The sequence below is a fragment of the Harpia harpyja genome, chromosome 1, assembly GCF_026419915.1.
Source record: "Harpia harpyja isolate bHarHar1 chromosome 1, bHarHar1 primary haplotype, whole genome shotgun sequence".
NCBI lineage: Eukaryota > Metazoa > Chordata > Aves > Accipitriformes > Accipitridae > Harpia > Harpia harpyja.
Genome location: NC_068940.1, coordinates 7519379 through 7542736, shown reverse-complemented (window position 1 = coordinate 7542736; position 23358 = coordinate 7519379). Strand labels below are relative to the sequence as shown.

Sequence of the window (23358 nt, the reverse complement as noted above, 5' to 3'; positions counted from 1 at the left end):
GGGACAAAGGACACGCACAAAAACAGACTCCCAACGAGAATCCTGCCTCTGTTTCTTGACGACAGCCAGAATGCTATCGGCATCACTGGCATGGATGGCCATAGCCCACTTACTCACTCTTAATGAAAACACAGAGAGCAGCCAACACAGGATTCAGGAGTTAAATTGACCTCAGCAACATTGAGGCCATGGCAGAACGCTCTGTTGTGAGAAGAGGATGTGCTTGTGCAGTCGGGAGAGCTTTATTCTTACTGATGCTGCCTGGAGGGTGTCAGTCAGGGGCTGCTCTCCCCTCTCCTCAGGCTCGGGGTTCCCCAAGGAGAGCCGACGGGTGTACCGACAGTGATCCGATGCCCATGCAGTGCGTTTGCCTGGAGGACCTGGGTCCTGGAGTAACGGAGGGATCTGATCACCTGCACTCACTTTAAAACCTGTGTCCGACATGTTGACACCCTGTTGATATGTTCAACAAGTGGCCAAACAAATACCCTCAGTTGCTGGAATGCTTGGATTGCATTTTCCTTGGTTGAAACTAAAAGTAAACATAAATAAAAACCCAAGCATACAGAAGAAAATCTCTGCATATGAAATTAGGCCTAACAAGGCTTTTCTGCAAAGCAGAATAACTTCTAGCTGATCCATCTACTGAAATTATTTGAAAGAGTCAACCCCCCCCCCCGAAAACCAAAGAGATTTTGGTGGTCTAGTTAAGGTTTTACAGTGTTTCAAAACGCCTTTGATTAAATCCCTAAGCCAGAGACGACTCAAGCAGCTAAGTAATCACTGGCCAAAAAGAAAAGTACGATCATGGCTCAAAAACTGGAGGCAGAAAACAAAGAGCAGAATTCAAGAGTGAGTTTCTGCGATGGCGGAAGGTTAACGACAGCCTGTTCAGGGCTCTACAGAGAGCAAGTCTCGTATTGTTGCTGTATTTACCACTGATCTAGAAAGAGGGCTGTATTGTGAGATAGTAAAATTTGCAGCTGTCATAATTATTTCAGTTAAGCAAGACAAGAGGGGACTGTGACGATGAGGAAGTCCTAACGAAAGAGAATGGATCATGTAATGGTGAATTAAGTTCAATATTGAAAATGCAAAAATAACTCACGTTAGAGAGGAACATGAGTACTGCTTCTAAAACTGACAAGTTCCAATTCATTTATGTCAACTGAAAAGTAGAAACTGGGCATTCATGCAAGTATCTCTGTGCTACCTCTAATCCTCGTGAAGCTGTAGTCAGAAAACAAATAAGCTAATAGAACACAGGAGGAATAAATAACATCCTAGTTCATACTGGGTATTAGAATACCTCTACATAAAGGAATTTATTTTCTCCGCTGGCATAGTTTACAGTATATCCTACCTCAGAAAAAGTGATGTGGATGAGTCTGTCTGGGGGCATGTTTGGGGGAAAAGGCTTTTATAAAAACCTATGTTTTGATAGATTTGGATTATTTATCCTAGGAAGGTGGTAAATGACAGGATAAAAGCAATCAGAGCAGCGAGTAACGTCAAGAATTAAGCACGGAAACACCTGCTCTCCCGTCTTACTGTACAAGAAACAGGAACTTGATGGTGGCAAACTCAGAATGGGTGGCACGAAATACGTCTGCACGAAGGCTAAGTGAGCTACGACTCAGGAAGTAGCTATGGCAGAAAATTTATTGAAATTCAAAAAAGAGTTAAGATCTCATCTACACTTATGAATGTAACAAATATGTCCCCCAAAGTTTGTTAGCCAAACACTGTATTTTTTAAAATTTAATTCTGAACTACTAAGCTTCATGGTTTACAACAACCTCTAGACATTAGAAAGCAAACTTAGATCTAGTGGGAGATAGTCTGCCAGTGCCAGGGTAATTGACCCTCCGGCATGATTCAGCATGTGTTTTGAAGTCCATCCTAGGCGTTTCTACTCTTGCATAGTCTGCAGCTCCTTTTGATAGGGTATTTTTAGATAATTGCATTTTGTCCAGCCACAGATGCTACTAGACATCATGGAGCGGTCTCGTGTGACAGGATATTTTGGTGACTATAGATGAGAAATGTTTAGCTTCTTACAAGCCTTTGAGTGTCACACCTGCATTACCTCACCAGCCATTTCACACAGGTGAAGCATAATTAACCTCCTCTATTTCCTGCTTCTGTACTTGCTCTCCAACACGCTGGCAGCTGGAAATTATTTGTGAAGTGCCCAATGTTTCAGGTTCTAGGCCTGCCAGTGAAATTCCCTTCCTCTTCTGATGTCTTCAAAGCCATGCTTGCCTGCCTGTAGGTGTTTCTCTTTCATTGCTGCCGTGTTGAAGTACGAGCACAGGCAAAGGGCCGATTCATCAATGACATAGGTAAAAACACGCCTCAAAGCGCAAACCGAAAGAGGAAAAAAGACCCCGAACAAACCCCCCCCCCCAGGAACACTGTTCTGCTCCCGCTGTCCTCGCCAGCCGAGGCATTCCCAAGCTTTCCCGTCTTCTGTGGGCCGCCCTGCCCTGCTCTCGGTGGCACTTCCCCAGCCGCTCCTGACAGGAGACAACCTCCCACACCACCCCAGGCGCCGGCGCGGCCTGTCGCCATTTATTTTTCTCCACCCGTCGTCGCGGATGGCGGCACATCCCCCCCTCCCCCCCCCCCAGCCTTCCCCTCAGCGCTTCAGCCGCCGCCCTCGCGCCTCGGCGCCCGCCTGAGGGGCGGAGGCCCCGCCCCTTCTCCCCGCCCACCGCGCCGCCGCGAGCGCGGGGTTCGGCGGGGCGGGGCAAGGCAACGGGCAGGGGACGGCGGGCTCAGCTGACGGGGGGACGCACGGCGGCGCCTCGCGCCGGGGCTGGACACAGAGAGAGAGAGAGAGAGAGGGAGGGAGGGCGCGCGCGCGCGCGAGACGGCAGGAGGAGGCGGCGGCAGCCAGCCCCGCCGCCGCGCCTGGCGCGCGCTCTCCGCCCGCCTCGCTTCCGCCCGGCTCCGCTGCTCTGCCCGCCTCACTCGCTCCCTCCGCCCGCGGCTCCCTCGGCCCGGCCCGGCCCGGCCCGGCTCCGCCGCACCCTGCGACGCCCCTCGCTCCCATCGGGCAGCGCCGCCGTCGTCGTCGTCGTCATCGTCGTCGTCCCCCGCCCCCTTCCGAAACGCTCCGGTTGGGGGTGACCCGCCGGCCAGAGCCGCCGGCGGTCGCCTCGCTCCGCAGCGCCCGGGCCTGCCCGTCGCTCCGCCCCGGGCCCGTCCGGTGACAGTCGCGACCGCGGGAGGTGGCGGCGGAGGAGGAGGCCGGAGCCGGGATGTCCGGGCAACAGCAACAACAGCCGCCGCCGCCGCAGCTCCCCTTGGCGGCCGCCGCTCCCCCGCCGGCGCCGGGGATCCCCTCTGCCGCCGCCGCCAACCCCGGCCCCGCACCGGCCGCCGCGCTCCTGCTCCACCCGCCGCCGCCGCCGCCGGCCACCGCTGCGCCGCCGCCACCCGCCGCCGCCGGCAGCGGGCCCGCGGCGACGGGGGGCGGCGGTACCGGCGCGGCGCTGGGCCTGTCGGCGGGGAGCAGCGGCGGGAGCAGCGGCGGCGGCAGCACCAGCGCCCCGGCGCCGTTCCCGCACGGCGACCCGGCCCTGAACGAGCAGGAGAAGGAGCTGAAGCGGCGGCTGAAGAGGCTCTACCCGGCCGTGGACGAGCAGGAGACGCCGTTGCCCCGCTCCTGGAGCCCGAAGGACAAATTCAGTTACATCGGCCTCTCCCAGAACAACCTGCGGGTACACTACAAAGGTGAGGGCCCGCTCGGGCCGCCGCGACCCCCCCTCCCCCGGCGGGGCCCTCCCCGGGCCGGGGGCTGCGGGCCCGACCCCTCGGTCGGGCAGTGGGCACAGGAGTAACAATAACAGGAAATAACACACGCTCCTCTCCCTCTTTCCTCTCCTTCTCCGTGTTCTCATCCCCTAAATTGCCCGCAGCGTGGAGAGAGGGGTCTTGGTTTTCCTTATTTCAGCTTTATTTTCTCTCTTTTCCCCCTCCCCCCCCGTTTCTGTCGCGGTGCGGGGGAAGGGGGGTTGGGGGGGGGGGCAAGGGGCCGCCCCCGCCTCCTTATGCTTCTGGAGTGGGCATTATGTAAAACTCTGTGAGACTTCCTCCGTGGATTCAGGTATCACCAGAAGGTTTGGGTCTGAGGCAGGAGAATAAAGGAGGATCGGCATGACGTGTCCTGTTTATGGTAATGAGCGAGAAAAGAAGTGCCTTTTTTTTTTTTCTCTCTCTCGAGAATAGCAAGGGTTAAATGGAGTTAAGAGCAGCAAGCGTTAAGCTATTAAACACGGAAATGACGGGAGGGGAAAGCACAGAGAAAAACACGGTTTTTTTTAAACTGTGAAAAATGGAATTAAAGTCACTGGTAACAGTCTTGCCTAACTATTGTACAGACTACAGAGTGATTTGAGGGAAGGAATGACAATAGGACTTACATTAATGAAGGTGACTTTATAACTTTCTTCCTAGATGTTTCATAGTTGCAGTTACTGATTTTCAAAGAAAAGGAAAAAATCAGAGTATGCATTTGTATAAATCAGCAAGAGGCAATAGAGGAAAAACTTGTGTTGATTGTTATGAAATGTCATAAAACCTGGAAACATAAGCGTACACTCTGACCTGAAAAAACACAGACACATCTGGTGTTCTAGGCCCAAGTCCTAATGTAGAAGTGTTGTGGATTCAAAACCACTTCTGAGTTGGCTGTGAGGAACTGGATCTTTTGTCAGTCTGTAGTCAAATGAACGTAATGGGAGGGGAAAAAAACAACCTTGCAATTACCCTTTCTTAGGGTTTACAGTGGAGAAATTCAAGTGAAATCTCGATAAACATGTTACTGTTTAATCGGAGGAGGAAAACGGCAACACAAACACATGGCAGGATTTGGCTGCCATGAAAGGATTAAATGTACTCTCAGAGACTTTTTTTTTTTTCAATAGAGAGGCTTTATTATTACATACAAAATACTCTGTTAAAAATGCTAAGTTTAATGCACCATACAAAGATAATAAAGGAGGTTGATGACTATAGAGCAGGTTTCTGGGAGGTACTGAGTGATTTAAGGACATGTTATTTAATACTCAACTCTGAATTTCCTGGCTTTTGTTCAGTGTTTTATGACCTTGTATTTTTAGAAGCATTTTGTATTTTCTGGTGCTTAGTGGTGGCAGGTTGTTGGGTTTTTTTCTTACAAGATGATCATAGCTTTATGGCCCACAAGTCCTTCTGTTGGTTTGTTTTGCTTTGACCGACTCTTCCTGCTCGTGAGCTAGAATTTAGAGATGGAACCCTTCTGGTCTGCCAGTGTAATTGTAGAGGTATATTTTCAAGCTTTCTTTGTCCTATCCCTGTTTTTCCTCACTTCTCTCCTTTGCCTTAGTGTTAAAAAAAGAAATTAATTACCTCAAAGAAATTACAAGAGGCTCAGCATGTTGCCGAAGTATAGGTAACATAGGAAATACCATAGATACTCTACCAGAAGTTATAAAGCACAATTAGGTTATAATAATAAAATACGTTTATTCTAGCTCTTAAATAATAGTAAGTGATGAAGGTTGAAGAGTTCCTAGATTAGTCCAGAGGACTGTGAGAAGGAGAGGTGCCAATATAACATGTATAGACTTTTCTTTCTCCTAACTGCAAATGGTGGTGAATGGCCTCTTAAGTGGCCCATCTTTTCTTCCTGGTAATTTAATGAAGGTGGCTATTAGGACAGCCCCATGTATATGTTACCAGCCTGGCACCTGGTGTTGCTCACTGGGCTAAGCAATGAATGGGTATTGGGGCATTCCTACCCAAGAACCGGGTTAAAAAACACTAAAACACCTGCTGCCTTTTCTCCCTCCTGGATCCTTCAGACCTAAGAATACAATAAAAGGGAAGAAAGTGGGGAGGTTCAGTGAGGAGATTTAGGGAAGACAGAAAGCAAGAATGTGCTTAGTACTGTGAAATATTGTTCCTACAAATCAGTTGCAAATAGAGGTCTCGAAAGCATCCAGAGTATCTTCTTGTGGAATTTTGGCACTTCCAGTGCTTCCGAAGTTATCTAAGTAGTCGTGGAAGAATGGTAGATGTTTTTGTTGAAATGAAATTTGAATTGTACATTGAGCATGGGTAAAGATCTGTTGCATTCTTGACCAAAATACTCGGGGAAGGGAGAGAAGACAGATCTGCCAGTAATCAAAAGCAATTCTTACTATTTTCTATTACTGTAGTACAGGTACCTTGTACACTTTCTCTGCTGCCTCTGTAGATTTCTGGCTATAGAACCGTTTTTCTGGAGTAATTTCCTCTTCTCTGTAATGGATAGGAGGCAGAAGGTAGTAACATCAGTGCTTTCCTTCCATTCTGGATGTGTTGGGGATACTTGCCTCTGAAAAAATGGGTAGGGGGGAACAATCAGAGCAAAGCTTTCAAAGTCATTTTTTGATATAACTAGCATCATAATTTTAATGTGCTGATGTATTGTGAGCAGTGATACTTTGTTTCATTGGTTTGTGAGAGGAATGATGGTCCTCTCTATGTAATTTTGAAGATTCCTTTCACTTTCTTGCATACCAGTGGACAAGCTGTATGGAGACAGGAGCTGCGGTAGATGTCTCTTTCTACCCGTTGCAGCTGTGATGCTTTGTGTACTGCATTTCTGGACCTGAAGCTTTTTGCAAGCATCCTAGAGAGTGCTTAAAAATCAAAACTGCCACAAAACCAGGCATTGATCAAGTGGTGAAGGTTTAAAGAAAGTAGAACAGCTAGCATCAGGATAACAGCTCTTCAAATTTTGTTGGGGGTCAACAAAACCCGAGGCTCATTGCCCTTGTGTGTTATCTCTCAGAATCATAGTGTTACTTAAAGAAGGAAAACATACATGGCGTGGCGGTTGAAGGGAAGATGCGTTGACTACCGTGTTGTTTACCTAAACAGGCTAACTTCTTTCTACAGTGAGCTATTCTGTTACACTTTTACAAATTCTGACTCTTGATTAGGAAGCTTTGTCAAAATCTGGACATGAAATACACATATGTTGGCATCAGTGATACTGTAATATATTAAGACTGTACCCAAGGGTATTTTTGATTTCTTAGATGGGCAGACGTACATTTCTGTGTTGCTGCCAGTTAGCAGTGCAAGCTGATAGAAAGCTAACACTGTCCTAGTGACTGTTGTTCATGGTATATCTATGTAGGGGAGACATGAAAAACAGTATCAGAAAAAAATTTATGTCATTTTACCTAATTATAATATTAACAGCTCTGAGCTGTAGCTAAGTGGTAAAGAAAGCATGAGGGTTCAGATAAGTGTATGCTACCTGTAAAGCAGTTACTGCACAAAATATGTAGCTATTAAGGTAAGACATCTTTAAAAATATTCCTACATATTTCTAAAATACTCAGAATTAACACATGGATCTTGTTGAAAAAGAAGGCTGTCATAAATATTACATATGAATGTTCCACTAGACAAACAAGTTCAGTTTCCAGCAGATAATAATCTATGCTATGTAGTATAAGGACATAAAAATACAGACTCAACACAGATTGTAACCATGGAAGAAACTATATACAGAATTAGGTAAACAGACTAAATCATTAGTGCTTAAATCATGGAGGGTCCTGTAGTAACTTCACTTAAGTTAGTCTTGTGACAATTGTCCAAAAAAAGCTGAGAAAAGTTAGGCAATTTTGAATAAGCTGCCATTGTGTGAACTTTTTCTAATGTATTGCAGGCCAGGAAATCTTAGCCAGGCATTTATTTACAATGCCTTTGAACTGTCTCTAGTGCCAAACTTAAAAAAAAAAAACCACAAAAAAACCCAAAAAACAAAAAACCCAATTAATTTTATTTTTCAGTGCAAACTATGCATCCCAATTTCTATAACAAACAGGAAAGGGTTCTATAGTAATAGGTCTGTGTTGCCATTCAGTGATACAAGGATGGTGTCAATTTTTATGGCAGAAAACACTTGAAGTGCATTCAGTACAGTGCAGTATGCCTGTTTTGAACACCTTTGTAGCTCTGAGATGTCTTGCTTTTTTAAACTGGGGAAAAAGTTGAAGTCAAATCAGTAATTTGCGCATGTCTTTTTTCCTTGTCTCAGTGAAACTTTCCTAATGAAATCAACAGAAGATTAGGCGTTGATTATTTTATTTTTGGCAGAGTGAGCAAGTAGTTGAACCACCTGTTGGAAATAACTGCAGTTCAGCTTATGTAAACTTCATTTAAGGATTTAAACTATATAAACACGCTTACTTTTTTCTAGGTAGACACTTCCATAGACTTCTTTTGGACCATTTGGTGTATATGCATTACACACTTAGATTTAGGTTCAAAGATTATATTTCTGAAAGCTGAAATGACTTCTCCAAATACAGTTTTATCTGAATTGGCTTTTTTCAAGTAGACGGAATTTAAATTTAGATTAATGTCAATTTAATTTTGCTGAAGGACTGATGATACTACTTTTAGTAAAAATCATCAGTGTGAATGACTGTTTAAAAAAATAAAATAAAGCTTTACTCCTTAAGCATGGTCGACTCGTAGTTGTTAAACACTTTAATGAAAGCCCAATCAAAAACAATTCTTGTAATTGAACTTACCTATGATCTGGTTTACAGTGTGAAGTTCAAGATTTGTACGCCTGTTGTCCCTTCTCTGCCCCAATGCATCTGTTTGCAGAATTCTCTTTTTAATGCTGAAAGTGATCAATTTTTAGTGTTAAATAATACATACTTTAAAAGTATTCTTTTAACTACTTCAACTATAGCTTGCGACTATGAAAGAAGACTGTTTTCGGGAACATAGGGCAGTGTTCATATGATCTACTTCAGATGTTTGGAACCTCCGATTCAGAAGTTCAGAGTTGGGTGTTGAAGTTCCTTTTTATTCGCAAGCAAGGAAGTGGGGATTCAGGTTACCAAAGAACGTGGCAGCAGTATATAATGTCAAGCTAATGGGCCACTCAGCTCAGTGTCCCATCAGTGACAGTGGCCGTCAGTGAGTCCCTATGGAAGAATCTAAAACTGCATTGGGCATATATGGTGTATCTGTGTTTTCCCGTCTCAGTTTCCAGCCGTTTTAAGTGGAAGGACATCCTGAGCTGAAAGCAGTTTCTCAGTTAATTTCTGTTCTAGAAGATTGCCCAGCATCCACTTAAACACTAGCATCTATAATATCCTTTGGTAAGAAATTTTGCAGTTCAACTACCTGCTCTGTAAAGAGACTCCTTGTTTTAAAGCTGGTTGATAACTAGTATGTCTTGACTCCTCATGTAACCCATCGTAGGTTGGTAGTACTGAAGGTCTCAACTAGCATGTTGAGACAATGTAGAGGTATTTGGAATGTTTGAAAGTAGTCAACTGCTTGATGCTGTTGAATTTGCTGTTAGAAATAATAGTTGTATGTAACTACAAATAAAAGCAGCATACTCAAGTAGTAAAATGGGATTCATAGGAGATTATATTAAAAGGACAGCAGTTCTAAATTTAGGGTGTCTTCTGCTTAATGGGATGAAAGTAGTTTTGGGCACTGACTTCCCCAGGCGTGTTGCTTCACCACATGAAGTGTTTGGCAATACTGGTAAGGTATCCTGTTACTTCTGCCCCAGTGTCGACCTCTTATTTGCAGTGTGACAGCTGTGTGTGGCTATGTTGTGAACTGGATCAGGGAACTGATCTGCTGCTCAAAAAAATCTGGTAGGTTTCTTAAACCATGATCAGCTAATCAATCTGGTTCATCATGTGTCCTTGCAAATAGCTGCCTGGATTGGGGAGGGGGTGGGAGAAGGAGACTAGTTTCAGGAAGAGGTGCTAAGAATACCTTAAGTGTTTGGAAACCATACCAATTTAGGAGGTTGTGATTTCACAAAACATAGTCTGCTGGGTAATAGATGTACATTTTCAATAATATTTGGCTAGTTCCTACTACTTTAGTCTCCTATGTGGAAGACTTGCCCAAATAAGGAGACTGACTCACACTGAAACTACACAGATTGTCAAGTGCATAGAGTAACCAAGGGAACTTCTTTGCAGTCTATTTTAAAGTAAAAACCTAAGGACATTTAAAAATAAAGTATCTTCCCTCCCCCCCCAACTAATGCATCATTTAATCAGAGCTATCTGAATTTAAGGGATCTCTCAGAAGTTGAATGTTCTGCCCATAAAGTTTTGGGTGCCTTTTAGCTGAAGGATTTCTGCATACTTAGGAATGATAATCTAATTTATAAACCTAAATAGTGAGCTACCAGCACTTGAAAACCAAGCAAACCTATAAAAGCTCTAAGGTTATGTACTTGGTTATTACCTTGGTTGACACAGCCGTAAAACATGCATGCTGTCTTGTGTATGGAGGAGTGTATTACTGTTTTTGCCTCGTGAGACTTCTGAAAACAACATGCAGAAGGTAGGCAATAAGCTTAATATTGTAAAACCTGTGAGGTGATTGAAGGATCTTACATAAAATGTTTAGTAATGACATATTGAAGTGAGCAATACATTTGCACCCAGAAAAGTAAGATAGTTGGCTAGTTGCCTTAAGGTAGTTACACGCTGAGGTGAACTAGTTGCATCAGAAAAAACTTTGTAGGTTAAACCTAATCTCAATGAGTGAAGAATTCGTGCTGTGCTAGCAAAGTTTTGGATGCAGATGTGGCCATGATGAAATGGAGAGTTTTCCTTGGCTGAGTATATGCCGTTTGGTTGGTTGGTGCTAGCTCTACGGGCAGATAAGTGTTTACTGTTTTATCAACGTTTACACTAGAGGGCTCTGTGGTTAGAGGTTCAGTAGTGTTAGGTCAGCTGTGCCTGATCTTTCTGGCTGGCTATGCTGTCATTTTCCTGCAGTTTATTCCTTTCTGTATGACCTGACCTGCTGTACATGAGACACGATTAATCTGTGCCTAAGCAATAATTCCAGTGTTAATGCCACTGGAAGGAGTGTGGGGTTTTGGGGTTTGGTTGTTATTTTTTTTTGGCATACGTAGATCAATTGCTATGCAGGTACAGTAGGGCTCCCTGTCTGGACTGGAGATGACAGCTGGAGTGCTGCAGCCCAAGTGATTCATACAGCACACTCAAAACAGGCATCTCTTTTCATTATGCCTCAGATCCACACGGAGAGCAGGCATGGGATCTGAGTGAATTATTCTTATGGCAATGACAATCTGTTCTGGTTGCCATCTTACTGAAATACCTCTTGTCAGGATCCAATATGCTTTCCATCTTGCGTTTGTTTTGGTTTTTTTTTTTTTTAATTTTTTTAAACTATGTCCTGTGACCTCATGTGTGACTTTCATACAATAATTGAGAGATTTTGGTGTGCCTGGGAGAGACTGAGCTTGCTTGAACAGGTTGCTGCTAAAACAAGTCATCTGGCCAAAAGCCTGTTTCCACGTTGCCTTTGAAACAAAAGGCTGTGAAGAGGGTGACATATTCAGAAGAGTTAGTCTTAGTGGAGTGCAGGTGGCTCTTGGGTTTAGGTTGAAAATCCCTAGAGTAGACAAGAGCTGGTATTGGACTTTCTTCTTGTGGCAGAGCTGGTACACAGTGAGCCTTATAAGAAAAAGGAGTAGGAGCTGTATTAGCTCAGTTGCAGGCTGTAATGCTTAATGCTGTCCTGAGATAACATTCAGAACATGGAAATTAATGATGAGTAGTACGTTCTATATAATGACTGATGTTTATTCTGAAGGACATTAGAATTAAAGCATCTTAAATAACTTGAAGATCAGAAGCACTAAGCATTAAACTCTGTTATATCATGTTTCAGTCTATAAAAATGAGTGAGCCCTGTGCATTTGAGAAATGATCCAGTTCTTTCAAACCTAGGTGGGCTTTTGTCGATTATGTTACTTACTGCAGTAAGCAGTGAAACTTTTTTCTAGTTTCCCTTCAAATAATTGTAGAACCTTTTAGAGTAGTATATCCAGAACTTCTCGTAACATGCTTAGTTGCAATGCAGGTACCTACAATGAAAACGTAATGTTGGAAGAAAATATTCTACCATAAAAATGAGGCTGATTAGAATATTGTATATTGGTTGCTTATTACATAAGCCTTCTGTTTTGAGTAGTTGGTATGTATACCTTTGAGTTGCCTTCTGCAATTAACTAAAATACATTTTTGTTGTGTTTTGCATGCAATTCTTTTTCAGGTCATGGAAAAACTCCAAAAGATGCTGCTTCTGTTCGAGCTACACATCCTATACCTGCAGCCTGTGGCATATACTATTTCGAAGTTAAAATTGTCAGTAAGGGAAGAGATGGGTAAGCATTGAGTGCATTATTAATTAATTATTACTCGAAATACTGTCTCACATCATCTTTCAGTCAACAGATTTCTTTGATATCAAAACTTATTTTCATATTTACCCCTTTTTATATAGCTTAATTCCTTATTCATGAGAAGTTGCACTCTGGTATTTGTTTATTCTAAGGGAGTTGATTGTGGTACTTGCTGTCCACAAATCAGTGTACACAATAAATACCATAACAGCATCTTCTTATTTTCTCTTGACAGAGAAGTTAGGGTTTGAATGACCATAGTTTGACCCTGCTCTTGCCTTAAAGGTGTTGTTTTTTGACTGTATGGCTTTACAGACTTTCACGTAATTTTTAGGAAGCTTTTAGGGTGTGCAGCAGACCAACTTATGTCCTCAGTGTAGTCTTTTCATGGATGTTGTATCAATTTTAAAACAGAAAGTTATTCTTAAGGCACTCGTTGATGAACAGTAATAAGAAGAAAGGGGAATGTTCTGAATAGGTGCCTGAGAATTTGTCACCCTATGGAAAGAACAGGAGTTGATGAGTGTGTGTAGCTGCTGCTTCCCAGAATCCATCCGAATTACGAATCTGTTGAAGCGCAGGTGATACCATGATTTCAAGTCTACTGAGGCAGATAGAATCTCACCTGGGAAAGTCCTGAAGTACTAATGAAATCTTTGCTAGACCACTTCAATTCCTTTTTGTCTTTCACTGCTTTTGGTAGAGGGTGTGTGTTAATGCTGAGACATTGATCATGTTGTCTACGTAGGACTACATAAGCAATACTTCTTTCCAATATTCTGTAGTATATACTGTGATTCTACTTCAAGGTCCTAGTCAAGATTGAATGTCCTTGTCCTAGGTGCTGCACAAGCATATTGTGGATGCTTATGTCCTCTTGTGAAAATAAATCTTGAGAGAAGAGCTATGTCGTAGCTCTTTGGATGAAATTCGGTACCTTTGTCTTTTCTTTGTCTGTCTTGCTGCTGTTTCTTTCTTTCATTTTCCCAGTGTTCTGTAAGCCTCCTTTAAGTCAGAAACAGTATTCAGACTTTTTTGTTTTGCTTATAGTATTGTATAGAGATATTTTGAAAGAATAGCCTCTCAGTACTGCTTGCTGCCTTGTAGGAGCATTTATGAGTTTATCTGTTCTGTTCCTAAAAGTTATTTCTGGGAGATTTCTTTGCTATGAAAAACTTAGGTCTGTAGTTGGCTTTTGTTACACAGTGAAGACCTGCTTATTTTTAAATTAAGATGATGGAACTTAGTGTTTCAAGTAATGTTTTGCTATCAACTTTAGGAACACCTTTTGTGGGCTTTTTTTATTCCTTAAACATTTTTTAAAAATTGCCCTGCTGCTGTCAGTTAGGGAGAGATTCCTATTGTGATTTGCTGGTGATGCATGTATCCCTTCCTGAAAGGTACTTCTGCCTGCTTAGTTTGGAAGCTAGCTTTTTTGAAATGATGGATTTCAAAAAGTACCCATGTGTGGGGATGTCATTTCACATAGCTTCTCTAACACTTTACCTTAGACCTCTTTGTGTTGCTTTTTAGTAATTTCTAATTCAGTAGGCCGCTCAGGGCAATCCTACAAAAGTAGAAAACACCTTTGAGTAAAGTATTTCAAGGTTTTGTCATTTAAATGGTTATTTGTGAGGTGTACATAGCTAAGGCTTGTGAAGTTGCCTGCTGAGATTGCTTAAAAAAATGGAGGGGTACTTTTTTCAGTTAATGATAATACATACTGCCTTGTCCTTGGTTCAACCTTACTTCAGCCTTGTGACCTTTTTTTAGTGTCACTTCATGAAACATTAGCTGCATAATGAGCTGAGATGTTAATTTTTTTTCATTGTATAAGATAGCATGGATGGTGGGGAATACTGTGCATAGAGCCAACCCCAAATCTAGCTTAGCTGATAAAGAGCAGGAGTTGACATGTGGAGCCTCACTGGATGTAATGTGTGCATCTCTGGACTTTGTTTTCAGGTCCAAGAAGTCTTTGACTAGATGCAGTGTGAATCTCTTACGGTTCAATGTTACACTGCATTCAAACTAATAAATTCTTTAATAAGTACACTGGGGAATTTAATGCAGATAGATATAAGTAGGTCTATAGAAACCAGTTTGTGTCTGATAGGGTTTATTAGTTCTTTCTCACTGCCTGTTGTGTTTCACCTGGCTTGCTCCAGGTACATTTTTACCTGTTTTTCTTCTTTTCTTGATGTCTGGTAACGGGAACAGAGTTCAGGAAGACCATATCTGTAGAGGACCAGCATGTCACTAATAGGGTCAATTAATTAAAATGCCTTACTGTTGCAAAAGCATCTATTCTCAAGGCTTGCACCTGGCTGTGGAAGCACTACAGCTGTATTTTATAGTACTGTTTAAAATAAATCCCAGACTACCTGAGGCAACTCAGATATCTATCTGCAGGCTGAAGTACATTTTCAACTTTCGTAAATGTCAATGGATAATGTAATGGTGTTTATTTGGAGTTCCCTTTGGTAGTAGCCTTTACTACTTATATTTGTTTGTTTGTTTGTTTGTTTTAATAAATTCAGCTTAAAGTATTTAGTCCATGTACTATGTTATATGGGCAATTCTAACAGTATTCTTGCTTGTGTGCTCTCCTTAGCATGTCTTGCCTCAAATCATCAAAAACCTTTACTGAAAACCTAGTCTAGGAGATTTATTTTTTGTGCTACTGTAGCACTTGATGGCCCTGCTCCTGGAATATGATCTTGTGTATCTCAAAGTTGCTGGGCAATCACAAAGATTATTCTCCTCCTCTGAAGGAGCACAGCTCTTTTTAGTATAGGGCATGGATGTGGCATAGCTTCCAGTATGGCTTGTCATAGTTGTCTGTGTGTGAGGACAGCGTTGGTTTTGTCACACTAAGGACCTAGGTCATTAAATTCTTTACGTATTTGGGGGGTGACAGTCTTGAGTAGGAATTTGAAGGTGCCTAATACGTTAATTTTGCAGATATTCATGATGATCAACTTATAGGCATTATGGATGCATTTAAGAACACAAAAGCAGGCTTGCTAGGAAGTAAGAAATGGGTATGGAGGTTGGTGTTGCAGAGCAGATGAAGAGTGAAGTTGCTTTTTGACACCTCAGTGAGGAGTGATAGGGCCATGCAGCAACTGATAACAGATGAGAAAAAGGGAAGTGAGAATTAAGGTTGATAAAAGTAATAAGGCTGAAATATCATTCAAACAAAAACTGTCTTTGTATTTGTACAGTGTTTGGCATGAAGAGTCCTAAGATCTTTTATGTGCTGCTACAGTACAGATATGTGAAATAATTATCATAAATATTTTTAAATTCTTGTTAAAAGTGCTAACCAGCTGTCATGTTGCTCTGTTAATATTTTCTGTTGTTCTTTATTTCTTTAGTTTTCTTCCTTAATTTCATGTCTCCTTTTGCAGTCTGAGGACCTCTATTTACATTCTCCTTTTATACTTTATTGCTTTGTTTTGTTTGGCTTCATGTGGAATGTTGTGGACAGTGATGTGAGCGACTGGAGGTGATAATAGTAGATGAGTAATGGGTGTAAGTATGGGGAACAGTACCAAGGTGATTATTAGAAAGCATGGTAGGAAGGAGAGTGTTAACTGCAATAAATAATATCTGTATCTCTATTGAAATCTCCAGTTAATTTAAAAATAAATAAATATATATGTGTCAGCGCAAAGTATTGCAGCAAGTGCTGTCAAAAATTCTGATGTAGTTGGGGAAGCTAAACATAGTTTAGCTTAAAATTAAACCTTTGTAAGCTCTTAATGCAGCTCTCATCTGTAATCGATCTATCAGAGAACCAGAAGTAACGTACGTAGTTTTTGTTCTGTAATTTCTTAATACAGTACTCAAGGGAGTGGGATAGGCATGGTGTTGCCTTTTGCATACAACTGTGTTTTTAGTTTCATCTAAATTTCTAGAATAGGAGCTTAATTAAAGCAAACTACATTGGTGGTCTAGGAATGGGAATGAACAAGGGTGTGCTAAGTCCTATGGACCTGTTCTTGGAATTTGGAGATGTAAGCCTTAGTCTCTAAATCTGTTAAAATACTGTACTGTCCCTCACTTTCCAAAAATGACCACCATGGTGGCCATTCGCTTAGCTAGGTAAGTATATCCAAATGAGACTTTTTCCCAGTCTCTCTCAAATCTTGATGTCAGTTTTCTTACGCTGCTTTTTACTGAGTTCAGTTGTGCTAGTCTTCTACATATTTAGGTCTTCTGGCTTTGTGTAAAGTGGTAATGCATCTGCCTTACAGCCCCACAGTTAGTATTTTATTTCAGATACCAGTTAACATTTCCCTCTTTTACACACTAAAGATGCTTGCATGATACTGTCGTACTTTATGTAAATTACAAGTCTGATATCTTTGTGCTGTTGCTGTGGGCATCCTTCTTTAATGGTGAAGAGTCGTCTATAATTGCTCTTGGTTGAGAGTCTGTGAGCTTTGCTGTAACCTTAGGTTGCACCCTTTGGCATTTCATACTGTTCATAAGCATGCTCTGTCTAGAGGGGCTGTCTCGAGGGTATCTGCTGGCTACCTGGCTTTCAGAAGCAAACTACCTTCCGTTATTTTATGTTATAAACAGCTTATGTGTGTATGACTTACTGAGTGATCATCCATTTCCACATGAATTTCAGTCCTAGGCTGTTGGTTGTTGTAATGAATCTCTTCCTTTCCAGTCAGGGCAATGGTTTTTGAATATTTGGAATTCTTACTCTAAACTGTGGTTGGAAGACTTTGTGGTGATTTGGCCATGAGAAGCAGCAGTCTCTGAACACTCATTGAGTTCGCTTCCCTTGTCCCAGTATGTGACTGTATCAGCTTCACAGAAAACCCAACTGGGTAGCTCATTCTCCAGAAGGTGACCTCAAGAGTGAGGTAGTTTTCAGCTAGGTTCATTCCCCAGTATGGCTGTTTGTATTGTTTCATGAGTAGCTATGGCAGCAAAAGAGAGGGGAACTTGGGGCAGAAATGAGCATCTGGGCTCAGGAGGGTGGGAATGCTACTTTTGGTCATGGTACCAGCTTATGCCCACTTAATTTTGGTTTAAACACAGCTTTTTGGTCTTTTTAAGTCTTTCACCAGGAGAGACACTTTGTCTGTTTCTTTCCTGGGGAAAATGAGCTTTTGGGGAAGATGCATTTATCCTCAATGTCTTGAATTTCTGTCAATTCTTTATCTTATTCATTGATTTGTAAATACAATTACTAGCAATGGGCAAATGATGGTAATGCTATTTACTTCTAGACAGTCTTTAGTGCTTTTAGAACAGCGGAGGAAGATGTATGCTTAAAATGCAAAATCATCTAAGCAGATGTGCTTTTTTTTTTTCTTAATGAAAACAAGAATTGGAAGTGATAAGCCACCTAGAAGAAAAAATGAAAACTAAGCTTAGAAAGGCTTTAATCTTTTAGCAGATAGCACTTTGCTTATACTTCTGTGAGCATGGTAGTTTAGTCTGTGGTGTGGTTGTACTGATGCAGATCTTCATGGGTGTGCTTTACGTTGCATCTGTAAGTTCTGCTATATGTTCTGCACTAGAATAAAATGTTAGTACAGCAACTCATGCAAGTAATCAGTATGCTTTTTGGTACAGCAGTGTTAATAAGGCTTTTGACACCTGTTGGATTATGGCTGTTTTTTAACACTGGGCATACAATTAGTCATCTGTTGTTTTCACAGTATCTTGCAGTACGTGTTGTATATGTGATGAAGTGGGTGAAGAAATAAAAAAAAACCTATCCAATCCAGAAATACCATGAGAATTAAGTTTGGGTTTTCATGACACTCATGCCTATGGTGTAGCCTGAGCTGTCTTAGTGTGTTTCAGTGATGTTTGCGAAATACAAATGCTTTGTTGTCTTCCGGAGCATGTATGTGTAACTCTTTAAACAGAAACCATACTTTTTGTATTGCAAATTTTCTGTTGCAGTAAGTTGGCTTTTCCTTTAGCATCCAGCATACTCATTTTCTTGTTCACAACAAACAAAAGCGTAAACCAATAAACAAAATCTAGAACAGTCAGTTGCTGTTTTGTTTGTATTTTTGTACGCTACTAATCTAACGTAAAAACTGTGTGCAGTATAAAGACCTATTTTTATAGTTTTGATATGTCCCCAGCAGTTATTTGTTACAATAACAGGCATTTGTTACAACAACATGCAAACTTCACTCAGTCTCTATTTACATATGTCTTGTGGCATTATTAGCAGAGTACTTGTATACAGAGTAGAATCTGATAAAGTCTGAAGTAGCTTTCCTGCATTAGTGTCTTCATTTGAATTGCTCCAGCTGCAAGAAGACATTGGATCATGAATCATCAAGTGTATCTTTTCTTAAACTGTAGCAGTAATTCATTTTTTACCTGTGTGTAGGAGACCAGACATTTGACAGAGATGAACAGCAATGAAATGCGTAAGAGGATTATTTGAGGTTTGTGTTTAACTGGTCAGAAATACGTGGAACTGGAACAAGAGTTTTATTTCTTTGTTGATGTTTTCTAGAAATGAAGATTTCCAATTTAAAAAGAAAGTCAAGAGAATATATTTAATTTCTTGGTCCCTGCTTCTTGCAAAATCTTTTAAGTTATTTCTTTCTTATGAGGTTCATTTGCATAAATAAAGTGTATGGATGATAATCTTACTGCAGCCTGGACTTACATTATATTATTGTCTATGCAACTATACTTTTCTGACAGTATGGTCCCTAAAGAGGTTTTAGTGCTTAGGGAGAAGTGTCACAACACGAAATTGTGCAGCCTCGGAAAGTGAGAGGAATGTCAGTAAATGAGAATCTTTCTAGGAACATTATAGGAATCACACGCAAAATGTTACAGGAAAAACAGTTTCAAGCACTGTGCAAGATGACTGCCTTTTTTTTTGTTTGTTTTTTCCTCTCTACGTAGAACAGGATTAATCTGAAACCTGGGTTTATCATGTTCAAAATACTGTTTCCTTGGAAACATTCCATAAAATAAAACTTGTTTTCAATTTGAAATGAAAGACTCAAACTGTCTATGGCATATTTTGAAACATTTAAATAGAGAAGAATTTAACAGCTCATTTCTTATTGTGATTGTGCAGACAATAAGAATCTTGGATTAGCATATTCCTACAAAATTTTAATGCAGAGTAACTATATTAAAGGTGAAATTCAGATACCTTTTTAGTGTGCTACATTTCTGACCTTGTAGTATAGCATCAGTGAAGACAGTGTAGAAGACCATAGGAGAACATCATTCAAACTTTTTATGTCCTTGCCAGTCAGTTGCAAAGGCCCTTTAGAAGATCTTTTAGTCTTAAAATTCTTACAGATGTTGCAGGTTTTTTCTGCTTGTACCCTTTTCTAAGATACAAACTTGATAGTAAAACAAACTGCACCTGTTGTATAGCCTACATTTTTTTTTTCAGAGTGTTAACTCTACTTTTCTTAGTAGTCAATGCATTTGAAACATTAGGATGTTTTCAGTTACCTTATTTATGGGTGTAAACATCTGTTAGTGCTTGGACTTAGGTTCCTTGCAGATATTATGGTAAGTTAGGTTTTAACACAGTATGGTTGAAGTTGCTTTCTTTATATGTATAGCATGTAGGTGATACGGAACCAGGTTGATTATTTACTTTCATCATCACCAAAGAGCTTGGATTTCAAAGCATGATGTAGCAGTTCCCTGGGTTATACTGTCTTTAATAGAACATGTAGGCACAGTGAAAGTCAGAAGGAATTAGACTCTTTGCAGATAGCAGGTTGCTAATGAAATCTCTGTAGTAGGGTGGCTGTTATTTTTTTTTTTCATTACTTAAGTAAAATTAGCATGTCTTTGTCTTTACAAATACAGTATGGAATATTTGTTGGTTTTTCTTTTTCTTTTTCTTTTTTTTTTTTAAAACTAGAGAAGTGGTTATTTAATAGTTTAATTTATCTTTAGCACCAGTAAGCTTTCTGAGGTGCCTGTGTCATGCCCATTTTTGGGAGGTGCTACGTGTTGGAGTGAGCGTGCTGCTTCCCGGTGTTGACGCCTCTGTTTCCCCAGGGTCACTGTTACGGCGTGACATAGCCTAAGTGGACCTGTTCTTGCCTTCCTTGGCTATCTCCTAGACCAAACCCATTCATATGACAGGACAGCAGGAAATGCATCATGAACAGACTGAGAACAGTCTTGGCCTGCATTGCAGCTGCGTGCTAGCATGTCTGCTTCTTGTGTTGCCCTGCATTTTTATCATGGGCTAAGGGAGTAAAACTTAAATGCATAGCTCTGCCACTGTTCTTCTCCTGATTGAGACGCATGATATATGAACCTTAAGGAAGCAAACAGGAGGACAATTTATGTAATTCCTCCCACTGAAGCAAGTCTTTTTGCAGACAGTGACTTTGAACCTAAATATGGGCTAAGCTGCTTTAAAAACCAAACAGAAAAGTCTTTTTAAGCCTATGAAGCTTACAGATGCCAGGGAAAAAAAAAAGTTACATGTAGTGGTTTGGCATAAATACAACTCCTGTTGATGAATTTTTGAGCATCTGAAGCCTATCTGTCATGGTACTGTTTTCCCCCTCAGTTTATAGTGTACTATATCTAGTTGAAATGAGATTAGCTATCCATCAAGTATAACAAATAATAAATTAGCTTAATTGGTGAGCCTTTAATTTACTCACTTCCAAACCATAAACTGTAGACATTCCTTTTTCCTTTTGAAAGATGTCTATAGTAAATGTGTTAATTACTTGAAATGTTTTAATCTGATTTTACTTGAGTTTCTATTAATGCCAAAATGGTGTTAACATTCCAAGTAGTTGTAAGTGAATCGAAGGGAAAAATATATACTGTTGAACATCTGTCTTCTTAACTGAGATGGTGTCAGTGCCTAGTACCTTCTAGTCATTGCCAGTGGGTAGAGAATTCTTGTTCCCAGCTGTATTAAATACAGTGGGTCTGTGTTTACAATTGTTACTGAGTTAAAGAGGAGGCTCAGAAGATAGGATATCTGAGGGAGGAAAAACAGGGGGTACCAAAATGTTACCTAGATGATGATTTTCTATGTACCACTTTACATTTTCATGTAACCTTAATCTTGTTTCTATAAGAATACTGAAATGAAAGTTTGATTGGGATGAAGGGTTTTTTAATATGACTTATGTTGAAAGGCTTTTTGTAGTCGGTGGAGTTCAAGTTATCTAAAATTATTTTAAAAAATAAATTTCCCTTCTTTAATAAAGTCTCCTTAGCAGGAGACTTTACAATAACAGATTTTCAGTCTTTGCATGAGAATCCTTCATGCATGAAACTCCAGACTATGCTAATAACAATTCTGCCTTTATTATTTAGGACAAAATCAAGGGTTTTCCACTTGTTGCTTTCATTTATAATTGTTTCATTGACTCTGCTGCTGCACCATTACTGGTGCCTCAGTAATGTAATTAGCAATGCAGCAAAGACTAATCGTTTTGTTTGTTGCCCTTTGCTTCAGCTCTTCAGTATCTCTAAATGTAATCTGCAATATATGGTTCTGAGGTTCCATTTCGTGCTGGTATGTTGGAGGGAGAGAAGGATGGTATCACACATTAGAAATTGTCAGAGGAAGGCTTTGTAAATTTCAAATGTGGAAGCAGGTAAGGTAACTGTTGGAAGCGATCAACAGAAAAAGCAGAAAGCCCAGTACACAATTAAGTATATGACTTCTGAGATTTGCTGCTCAGTTTCATTCGATGTGAAATGTGTTTAAAATAGCAGATTAACCTGTACTTCCTAGTAGAATAGTTGCTTAAAAATTGCATTTTATGAGATGGGAATACAAAGGTCATGTTTGTTGACTTAAACTATTTTCAAATTGGCATGGGTGAATATTTTTTTTTCCATACAGTTTATTTATTGTTTCATGACAAATTTATGTTAACAAATTTGAACTACTGTCAAAATGATTTGAATGTTTTGATAAACTAGGAAATGTTAGGTTTAGGTGATTTTTGGATGCTTGTGTTAGTTGATGAGGGGGGGTTGATTTATTTTTGGGCAGGGGGGAATTGGTGAAAGCCTAGCTTTCCGTTATGCTGTTTTTGGATTCCTGTCATCTTGGTCATGAAATGACTTTTGCTTAAACAGAAGCAAAACTGATTTTACTAAGTTCAAATAGTGTGATTTGGGGGTGGGGAGATGATTCATTTCAACTTTCCAGTATTTGCTATTAAATTGTTAACAATTTTACTGGACACTGACTTTATTAAAACTACCTTTCATAAAGCTGACTTTTGGACTCTGTCGACCTAGCCATAACTTGTTTAGACTTAAGATGACTGGTTAGTATAGTAACAATATTTTCCCTCTTTAGTTTGCCAAGAGATTGCCAACAGCTAAGTAACATTGCTGGTAAATTTCTCAAGACAGCATTCTGCTCTATGATCCAGGTCTTCAATGTTTTAGTGTGACTTTTCCATAAGTGCTGTGCAAGGGTGCACTTTGCTGCTGAAATAATGCACAGTTTTGCATGTATTTTGTAAAATAACGCATTTCAGGTTGTCTGCAAAACATGATTAGGTATGTTGAAGGTGATGAAATTGGTATGTGTGTAGCTTTACCCCTACTTTCAAAATAAGGCATGGCCTTTGGCTTTTTTCGTTCATACTTCATGGCTAATATCAGTATTCTCCATTGATAACCCAGGATGCCTAAAGGAGAAGAAAGTTGTCCTTATCTCCTGCAGGGACAGAATCTGTTTGTATTAAACCATATATGCTAGGAATTGCTTTTCAGCTCCCTTGCTGTTATGCTACTATTAAATGACCTCTTAGCAGCTTAATTGGTATAGGATTAATCAGCACAGTGTTTCTTGGCAATATCCCACATATGTATGTATTTTTGTAAGAGACAGATGAATTTCTTTTGTTCTTTCATTTTTACAGTTACATGGGAATTGGGCTTTCGGCACAGGGTGTGAACATGAACAGACTGCCAGGTACGTTTCAGTATTTATTATGTTTGATAAGTTACTTACATTGGTTAATTGTGTCTTTTAAAATATGCTTGACCTTGATGGAAAGTGCTGCTTACCAGAACGAGTGTTGCATCACATCTCCATGTTGTATCTGTTA

The 23358-nt window shown here is 40.6% G+C and overlaps 1 protein-coding gene across 3 annotated transcripts in view; it reads left to right on the top strand.

The window, feature by feature from the left end:
- The first annotated feature begins 2872 nt into the window (after positions 1-2872).
- The window catches only part of RANBP9 (RAN binding protein 9), a 40375-nt gene continuing 19889 nt past the window's right edge, over positions 2873-23358 (top strand). Inside the window, exons 1-3 of one of the 3 annotated variants that reach the window (XM_052809340.1) lie at positions 2873-3741; positions 12139-12250; positions 23170-23222. In XM_052809340.1, the coding sequence (XP_052665300.1) occupies positions 3267-3741; positions 12139-12250; positions 23170-23222 (640 nt within the window). In that variant the 5' untranslated portion in view covers positions 2873-3266. The remainder of the gene's footprint in view (positions 3742-12138; positions 12251-23169; positions 23223-23358) is intronic. The other 2 variants (XM_052809247.1, XM_052809155.1) reach the window with 2 other exon arrangements.